The following is a 9443-nucleotide window of genomic DNA, read 5'->3' on the forward strand; positions in this document are numbered from 1 at the left end:
TCCTCCTGGCGCGCCATTTCCGAGCTCTCCTCGTAAGACGATGACGCCAAATGTGTTGTCTCTCAAAGCCAAGGCCATGCTTGTCGACGACGTGAACAGATTAATATTTTGGCCAAGCCGTTCTCACCGGCGTCGAGCGAGATGTCCGGCAGTGAAGAAAACAGAACGGACCATCCGTCGAGCAAGGAACTCGCCGGCAGTGAGTTAAACCGTGGGTCTGGGAACGCGATGAATAACGGCGGGCCGGTGGCAGTAGCTGGAACGTCCGAGAGTAATGAAGAACCCCACCGGCAGAGAGGAACAGCCAACGGCGAGCTGTCGGTGAAGATGTTATAAACCACCGGTGTGGTTCACTTCATTTCTGTAAATGGATTTTGCCTTGCTGAAAGTGATGGATGGGCCTCATCTTGATTTTTTTTATGGGGCAAAGTCTGAAAAACCCCCTCTAATTTTACTCTTTTTACTCTTTTCTACTAAACCCACCTTAACTATTTTTATTTCAAAAAATCCCCACAACTTAGTACACAAAAGCCAAAACCCATTAAGACCAATTGGTAGTGTTTGAAGCAATTAAATAGAATAAAACTATAGTTCTAATACAATGCATTTAACAAAGTTATATCACATGTAAACTTTAATTTATTCCGTATTAAGTCATTAATTACAAATTTACATAAATTTCATAATCTTAGAACTTCATAATTTTCACATATCTATAATGCATAAATAAATATAGTTAGATATAAATATCTTCAACCATGATAGCAAATCTTGTTGAGATCAAGTTCAATGTCGAGATCTTTGATCAACAGACAAAGGTAGAAACTGGTTTCTCTCTCTTGGCCTTCTGCACACATAAAAATTTTACGTATTGTATCATTAATCGTACATAATTGATAGAGTATATGCACTTTTATAAGGGCAAAGAGAGGACTAGTTTTCCTTTTAGTAATACAATTCTACTTTCCATCAAAATAAAGAATGAGAAGGAAAACACTTCTCCAATGAGTAATTACCAAAAAGGTAATTATAAGTTGACCAAGATACATATTGAATACAAAATTAAAAAATACTTATATGGGTGTGATTTTATTTTTTATTTATTTATTTATTTTTTTTTTTTTCAGAAGAAGCAAAAGAGGGGTGTGATTTGCTCACATTGGTTTAGTTTTCTATGAAATTGAATCAGGCCGAAGAAAAAGGAATAACAATAAAAAAAATAAATAATAATAATAATAAAAATTGGAAACAAAATCAGTAATCTATATTTTGTTTCTATCAACTAAATGAAGACATACAAGAAACAAAAAATTGAATTTGTGAGTATCCTGTACATAGTATTAATATACATATGTAAGTATGGAGGAATGAAAAAAAGAAAACAATCAGACTTTTTCTCCTTTTGAAAACTGATACTTTCATCAACATTGATACCAAATAGATCACCAAATGAAAATAAATAAATAACTAAAAACGTATAACCCAAACCCCAAAAAAAAAAAAAAAAAAAAAAAAAAAAAAAAAAAACAACGTCCAGATCAATCATAAAGAAAAAATCCTAAAAAAATATTGATCAAGAGGGAGCAAAACACATTGAAATAATTTATCTGGAAGTTGCAAACATAGATCAGTCAACAATTTCTTTAGTTATATGAGATGATTATGAACCCTAGCCCAATTAGAGAGAGGAATGATAAAAGAAAGCAAACTCAAATTTTTTTTAATTTTTTTCCACCAACAAACTCAGAATTGAAAAGGAGAGAAAATAGTTTTTTTGCCTAATGGATACTTTAGTCATGTTGCATCCTTAGTAAAGGTCTAGTTGAATTTGTTACCCCCTCTGATAGTTGAGGGGAGTTTTTTGGAATAAAAATAGTCAAAGAGGAGATATATATACAGCATGACATTACTTAAAATCTAGTTGGTGGGTTCTTCACTATTCTCTGTCGCTGCTCCACGAGATACAATTAGAAGGTGCGTGCGTGTACATGTGTTGTGATGCTAAGGGGTAATTTGGTCCAAAAATTTGCCTCAAAAATTTATTAAACAGACATCAGTTAGAATACCCCCTCAAAAATTTGCCTCAAAAATTTATTAAACCAGCCCAGGAGCCCAATACAATCAAAAGCCCACCAAGAAAAGCACCAAAACATTCAAGTCAGACCAAGCAGAAGAGCTCAGCCCAGAACGTGGCCCAGTACAAATGCATTCAACAACCCATAATGCCTGTCATGAAGGAAATCACAGGAAATAAGGGACCATGAATGCCCACATCCAAAACCGTCAATAACGGCCCCAAGAAAAGCTCTGTGAACAGATAAATAAAAAATCAATGAGAAGAGAAAATGCATCGATTTCACCTACCTATATTTCTTTTGTTAAGTTTGTTTAAGTTCAGTCATAATTCTTTTGCCATAGTTTTTGTATTTATCTTTAAGTTTTTTGGTGTTAAATTTCTGCACCTACAATAGGTTATTCTTGAGAGAGATGAATTAAGAGAGATGTAGCTTGGAGTTGATGGGGTGGGTTACCCGTAATTACGCGTTTGATAGGGCGAGAGGGAGTCTCGTGTAAGGTTGAATACAGGCTCAAGTATCTAAATCCATACCATGGAGCAGGAGTTTGTGTATATGATCTTAGCTATAATGGAATCTCCTCTCATCCGTGAATATAACTCGGATTACATAACCCAAATTTTGGATGAATCATGTATATCTTGTGTTTTATGTATGTTTTCCTCCATTTTGTCTTTCGTTGGATCTCAATGTTTTGTTGGCATCCGCCCAAAAAAATGTCTACAACAACAAAAATAAATAAACAAAATTAGAGAAACGTGGCAAAGATCACGACTCTTTATAACCTGATCGTAAAGACACGAAGGGTAATCTCTAAGGAGGCGCTTGGATGTTATGGCCATTTGTGAAAATCCAAGTCCTCACCCACACACAAGTTATATAAAATTTCACCGATTTTATTTATTTATTTATTACTTCTCTCTTGAATGGAATTATTAGAGCAAATGGCAGCCAGACAAGGGTGATATTTTTAAAAATCTAGAAGTTGGAAGCTCATTTAATAGTTATATCAAAGATTGGGGATGAAATCTCACTATCATTCAAGTTGTGTTCTTATTTACATCCATTTGGAATCCCTAAATTTGGTAATCTGGAATATAAGCCTAGCAATAAGTGTGTGTGTGTGTGTATATATATATACACACAAAAGAAACAAACATGTCCTAACTCATATATATATATATATAGGTGGGGGGAGGCAGACAAAGGGCATTATCATAATTGTATTACGTAGTTAATGTAGAGCTATGGCGGGTCTGTTGGACCTTAAAATGGGGACACTCTTAAAAAGACTAAAATAAGATCCAGAAACATTATGTGATTGAATAAGTGGGTAGTCAACAATTAAGATGGTAAATAATCGGCACCAAATCCGCCACATATACATATTATAGTAATATAGAGAGAGAATGAGACATGAGAGGTACCCACGTAATCACTCTCGAGTTTGGAGAATATTCAACACCCACTAATCCAGCTGGTTACCAAAAAACACATAATCCGGCAAACCATTCCTCATCACACACTTGTCACCAAAAACATAAAAATAAATACATATCCTATAGAAACAAGGGACAATATATATATATATATAGGTAGATTTTTATCAGACATTAAGGAATGCGGATGAGCTGTAACCAGGACCAGGAGTGTCTTAATCTTTTGGCGTCATTCCCGGTTCCAATTTGAAATGAATATCTCAATCTAGCCTTCGTGACCCCAATTCTATGAAATCAAAATTGTTTTTTTCTCATTTAGCAATTGAATATGTTTATGGTTGACATAATTCATTCCACGTCATCATAAATGGGACCCCCTTTTTCTCTGCCTGTGTAGCCCAATGTCTTCACAACATATGGGCACACATGTTATGATGATGCTAAACACACACAATGCATCAAAAGATAACAATTTTTTATTTTTATTTTTTACAACAGTGGTGTTGTCGGAGCTCTCAAGCATCCTATAATTCACCACCGGACACATAGTCCCGTCCCACACCGGACAATGATCAAGAAAATTCTCTGACAGTGACCTCTATAAGATTGGAATGCCCGACCTCCAAGATTGGATGCGAGTCTTTGCCATTACACTATCCCCTTCGAGTTCAGTACATGCTGCAAATGACCTCATTTAATTGCTAATAAAAGGGGGAAAACGAGTAGGAAACTAACAGCCTATGGAGGTTGGAAGCATTTTAGTAATAACCCAGAAATATGAAACACAAATAACACATACATGAACTCTTATCTATTTGAATCTTCAAGAGTTATAAGATAACTTAGCTGTCCAAACTACAAAGAAAAAGGAAAAGAGCAGCAGCTTCAACAAAGTATGGAAAAAGAAAAAGGAACAAACCTTGCAAGAAAGATAAAGAAGAAAAGCATGAAATAAGCAGAAAGAATGAACAAACCAAACCTCTCGGGAGCAATTAACAACACCACTTGCACTGTCAGATCATCTTCTTTGTTCGATCACTAAATCTCACCGTCCATCTGCGGATGCAAAGGAATCTGCAAAGCCAGGAGGTCGGGTAGGTATGCTAGTTTGGGTATTATCGGCACTGCCAAAGTAAGACGAAGAACCATCCACACCACTCATTCCTTCGAGAGCCTGCCATTTCTTGACTGCCTGAGGTAATGACATATCGAAGTCGATCCCATACATGTCCTCGGCATCAGGGTCGGATGGTTTCCAGAGCTCGGCAAGAGATGAAAGCACATTGACTGCGTGACTCATGTCAGGCCTCTGATAGGGTTCTCTTGCACTGCAGTGGCCAGCAAGCTCAGCCACAATGTTAACACTGGCACGGATCTCGTCATCAAGGTGGATTGTGGGATCGATGGCCTTTTCGAACGAGTCTTTGTTGTTGTGTATTCTACGGAAATATGCAACAAGATGAATAGTGTCCTCCTGCTGGGTTTCATCTAGAGCCTTTCTTCCGGTAATCAGCTCCATTAAAATTACTCCGAAGGCGAACACATCAACCTTGGTAGTCACTCTGCCCATTGCTGCTCAGCAACACAAATTTTGGGTCTTAGAGTCAAGAGCAGGATTCATTTAATGATTAAAACAAAATTATAAAAACATCCTTCGAGCTCAAATCTAATATATTACTCCGTATCAACTAGAAACAGTAAAAAAAAATGATGTGTAACCCAAAGGTCAATAAAGCATATACCATGCACGGTGCTTAAAACAGAGAAAAAAAAAAAGTGAATTCATCTTCTAAAAGAGCTTCTAATTGAGAATGATCAGAAAATGAAGCACAAAAACTCCACAACTATCCTGCTCCAAAAGAATATAGGCTTATGTTTCCGGGCGCACGCGTAAAGGCATGATTAGTTCCACGAATCTCACTGCACTGACCATAGTAAACTCCTCCTCGTTGTACCGAAATGACGGTCTGATTTTTGGTGGTGATCTTTTCCTTTGACAGGACAGCAGAAGATCCTGGATATCTTGTAGGAGACCTGGCCACCAAAGACTAAGAAGCTATTCGTCTAGCTGCCCATAGAAATGCTGGTAAATACGGAGTAGGGCCCGCGCCCTGTCAGCTGAACTTTTCTATTGACTCGATTTCAGTAATATATTAGTCTTAATGAAGCAAAGATTCTTCGAAATTTTTAAGAGCACGTGTGACCATATTCAACATCAAGCAAATGAATTAAATTCATTTAACCATATATTAAATAACATTTTCCGAAGTTAAGTTTCTCAAAACAGGGAGGGTCCAATGCAATGTAGTCAAAACATAGCAATAGAAGGCCACATTAGTCACATGTACAAGTTGAGGTATTAAAGGTTGCAACTTCAATTTAAGCTTATGAAAAGGAAAAAGTATGCTGTTTGTATGAATAATCCAGAGGCACATACCAAAGAGAGAATAAGCAAAGTAATCTAATATGGAGCATGATTATATATCCCATATTGGTCATAGGGAAATATCTTCTTTTCTCCTGATTTTGTAAAGTTGGCTTCAAACATTAACTCAGAAAATAATATTCTGCAGGACAGAAGCACCACTTAATTGTAAACAGTGAAATAAATTCAATCCTGCTGTTTTCAAAACTCAGAAGGGCCAAGTAACAATCATCCCTAGAAGTCAAGTTTTGAATATAAAGAAGAATGTCAAATTGAATAGAGGGGAAAAAATTGCTGTTCACCCCTTGCTTTGCTGATTTTCTTTACTTAACCAATGGTGTTTTCTGGTGTTAATTTAATGTTCCCCTGCTTATCTTTGAAGCATTTCAATTCAAAGTTCCTACTTGCTATCTGATTTTATTTAGCACAAAAAACTTTAAAAAGCAAACAATCGAAGAGTGCAATTGGCAATATCTAAAGCAAGAAGGGAACAAAAAAAAAAAATTTACCTGCATACTCCGGTGCGAGATACCCAAAGGTTCCTGCTAGTTTTGTTACTACTGAAGCTTTGCCATCCGGACCATCTGGAGCAAGACGGACAAGTCCAAAATCTGCAACTTTAGCCCGCATATCATCTCCAAGGAGAATGTTTGATGGTTTCAAATCCCTATGCACAAAGCTCTGATGGGCTAAACTATGTAGATATTCAACACCTCTAGCCACATCCAAGGCAATGATCAGCCTTTTTGTCCATTCAAGGGGTTTCAACCCTTCCTCCTTCCAGTTAAACAGATACCTACTCAGAGTCCCTTGAGGCATGTACTCATAAACAAGAAGCCTCTCATTTCCATCCAAGCAATATCCTTGGAGCGAAACCAAATGCCTATGTCGAACCTTGGTAAGTACAGCAATCTCAGACTTGAATTCTTCCAAACCCTTCTCACTCACCACTGCTGACTCCATCCTCTTTACAGCAATCTTAGTTCCATCATGCAACTCACCTTTGTAAACAGTCCCAAATCCACCTCTACCCAATATATTCTCCTCACTGAAGTTGTTAGTCACCGTCTTCAAAACTTGGATGGAAATTACCATGTTCCCAACTTGGATGTCCCTAGGCCCACTACTTCCAAGACTGTAAGTTTCACTCACTGTTCCACCATTGACGCTTGAACCAGCAACAGTGATCTTAACTGTATCCTGGTCTGACCCCGAATGGCGAGGATGGATCACCACTGTATTCGGACTCTGTACTCTACCGAGACGCTTTCGTTTATTTCTGTAAACGCAGAAAACTCCGATCCCAACAATGAAAACCAGAGAAGCAGCACCAATCACCGAACCCACAACCACTCCAGATGAAGACTTCTTGCCATCACTTCCAGAAGTACTTGTACTATTACCTGAGGGCGAGCCCGGTGATGAGCCACGTGTATTATCCGATGGTGACCCCCCGGGTAATGGAGTAACACCACTATCCTTCCCAATATCCGGATTCCCATCGGTTTTTACAAGCACATTACTCTTAAATGATGGAATTTTACCATAAATCTGGTTATTCGAAACATCTAATTGCTTAAGGTTAGGCAAAGTTGTAAGCTCATTCGGGATGGTACCACCAAGGTTATTATTAGAAAGAATCAATACTTGCAAAGATGAAAACGATGAAAAGTTGGGAGAAATTGTACCAGTTAGACCCAATTTCTGAAAATTAATAACTGTAATGCTCCCATTTGAACATGTGATCCCCTTCCACTGAGCACAAGGATCATTCCCCTTCCAATTCTCTGCAAACACAGTTGGGTAACCAACAGATTGCGAAATCGAAAGCAATGTGTTCACTCTCTGATCACAGAGAACACCAGGATCAGGTAAGCAAAAACTGTTAGTCTCATTAATCATATCAACCCCAACTGAAGACTTAAACTTTGGAGTTGGTCCCTGTAACATATTGTTGGTTAAATTCAGAGTCTGGAGCGATGGAAGATCCACCAGAGACTCCGGTACCGGACCCGTAAAGCCATTGTCTCTCAAACTCAATGTTTTCAGTCCGATTAACCCAGAAAGGTCCGGTATGGGACCCGAAAACGAATTCGATTGCAACCAAACTTCAGTCAATTGAGTCATGTTCTTTAACACATCAATTGTGCCATTGAGCTTAGAACCATCACTCAGACCATTCAGCCACAGAGACTGAATGGACGAACCCGAAAAACTCGCGGGTAATCCGCCCTCGAAATTATTGAAAGAAAGATGCAAAGTTTGCAAACCTGGGAACGTGTCGACGCCGAGAAAATCTGGGATTTTCCCGGAAATATTAGCGGAAACTGCCGAGAAAGTCTGAAGGGCCGAAGCGCTTTTTAGACTATCAGGTATCGACCATGCGGAAAAGGGGTTGTAGTCGAGGTAGACAGCTTGCAACGACGACATGTCCCTGAAGAAATCTGCAGGAATTGACGAGAAATTGTTGTTGTTGAGCAAGAGACTGGAGAGCGAAGCCAACCCGGCGAAACTCGGGAGTGACTCAGTGAGTTCGTTGCCCATGACTTCGAAAACCTGCAAGGAGGTGAGGTTGTTGAGGTTCGGAGGGAGAGACCCTTTGAGCCCCTGATGTCCGATTTGGATCCGGGTGACCCGTTTGTCGTTGGAGCACACAACCTGCTTCCAGTTACAGGGATCCGAGTCGGTCCAGTCGAGTGAACTCGGCGAGTTGAGGCTCTTCTTCAGAGCCTGCATTACTGAAGCGTCGTTTGAACTGGACTGAGAGCAAACGGCGACGAAGATTGAGAGAAAGAACACGAAGAAAAGGGCCGAAACCCTAGAACCCAGATAGGGTTTCTTCATTTTCTCGGGAAAATCCGAGAGAAAGTAAGAGGAAAATCACCAAAGGTTGAGGAGTACAAAAATTTGTCTCAAATGTGCCTTTTAGACACAGAAAATGTAAAAAGATTTTTTTCTTTTTAACTGTCGGAGCGGCGGAGATTGAGGGTAGGAAAGGAAAGAGAAGGATATAAGAGACGAGTGATTCTAGAGAGAGAAAATGGAATTTAGACAGAGACTAGGGGATGGAAAAAGGCGTGGGTTTGCATAAATCTGAGAATTTTTTGCTGATGGGGAGAAGAGGGAAATAGTTGGCACATGCGCGTGGGGCCATACTTTTTAAAACGTGGCCCTAGGTGACTCAGGACTCTACAGTCTATTCTTAATTGGCTTTCTGTAGGGGTATATTCGTACATCCAATTTACCTTTTTTTTTAAGAAATAAATAAATTTTGTCCTATTTTTCAATTGTAAGGACCATTCTCTTTAAAAATATTCTATTAATATAACAAAATCCTATGCTCATAAATATTTCCAACTAAGTAAGTTATTAACTACCGTTACAATTTTTTTTTTCTTCTAATTTTATCATTTCTTATTGAATTACATTTAATATTTTTTTCATATTAAAATAACTAATAAAAAAATACTATTTTGAAGAATTAGTCTCAATCAAATTTACATA

At 38.3% G+C, this 9443-nt stretch overlaps 2 protein-coding genes across 2 annotated transcripts; both read right to left on the minus strand.

Annotated features, from left to right (window-relative positions):
* Positions 1–2177: 2177 nt before the first annotated feature.
* Positions 2178–8783, minus strand: LOC132296583 (receptor protein kinase TMK1-like). The gene is made up of 3 exons (XM_059794769.1): positions 6449–8783; positions 4564–5086; positions 2178–2307 (listed from the first exon to the last, which is right to left on the minus strand). The coding sequence occupies exons 1-3, from the start codon at positions 8781–8783 to the stop codon at positions 2178–2180; spliced, it is 2988 nt and encodes a 995-aa protein (XP_059650752.1).
* LOC132295516 (receptor protein kinase TMK1-like) lies at positions 4311–9020 on the minus strand. Its single transcript, XM_059793812.1, has 2 exons — positions 6449–9020; positions 4311–5086 (listed from the first exon to the last, which is right to left on the minus strand). Exons 1-2 carry the CDS (start codon positions 8781–8783, stop codon positions 4560–4562), a joined length of 2862 nt encoding a protein of 953 aa, XP_059649795.1. The 5' UTR covers positions 8784–9020; the 3' UTR covers positions 4311–4559.
* Between the last annotated feature and the right edge of the window lie 423 nt (positions 9021–9443).

This window comes from Cornus florida, unplaced genomic scaffold, assembly GCF_030987335.1.
Source record: "Cornus florida cultivar Cherokee Brave unplaced genomic scaffold, ASM3098733v1 CherokeeBrave_3.0.0_Hap2_Chr02, whole genome shotgun sequence".
Taxonomy (NCBI): Eukaryota; Viridiplantae; Streptophyta; class Magnoliopsida; order Cornales; family Cornaceae; genus Cornus; species Cornus florida.

What these genes read in the sequence shown, in the direction of transcription:
- LOC132296583 (XM_059794769.1), bottom strand. Translation starts at nt 8,783, where the DNA reads ATGAAGAAACCCTATCTGGGTTCTAGGGTTTCGGCCCTTTTCTTCGTG. An exon ending in TCTCGCACCGGAGTATGCAG is followed by an intron (nt 5,087 to 6,448) that starts GTAAATTTTTTT and finishes GTTGCTGAGCAG; the next exon opens with CAATGGGCAGAGTGACTACC. An exon ending in TTTGCATCCGCAGATGGACG is followed by an intron (nt 2,308 to 4,563) that starts GTGAGATTTAGT and finishes ATCTGTTCACAG; the next exon opens with AGCTTTTCTTGGGGCCGTTA.
- LOC132295516 (XM_059793812.1), bottom strand. Translation starts at nt 8,783, where the DNA reads ATGAAGAAACCCTATCTGGGTTCTAGGGTTTCGGCCCTTTTCTTCGTG. An exon ending in TCTCGCACCGGAGTATGCAG is followed by an intron (nt 5,087 to 6,448) that starts GTAAATTTTTTT and finishes GTTGCTGAGCAG; the next exon opens with CAATGGGCAGAGTGACTACC.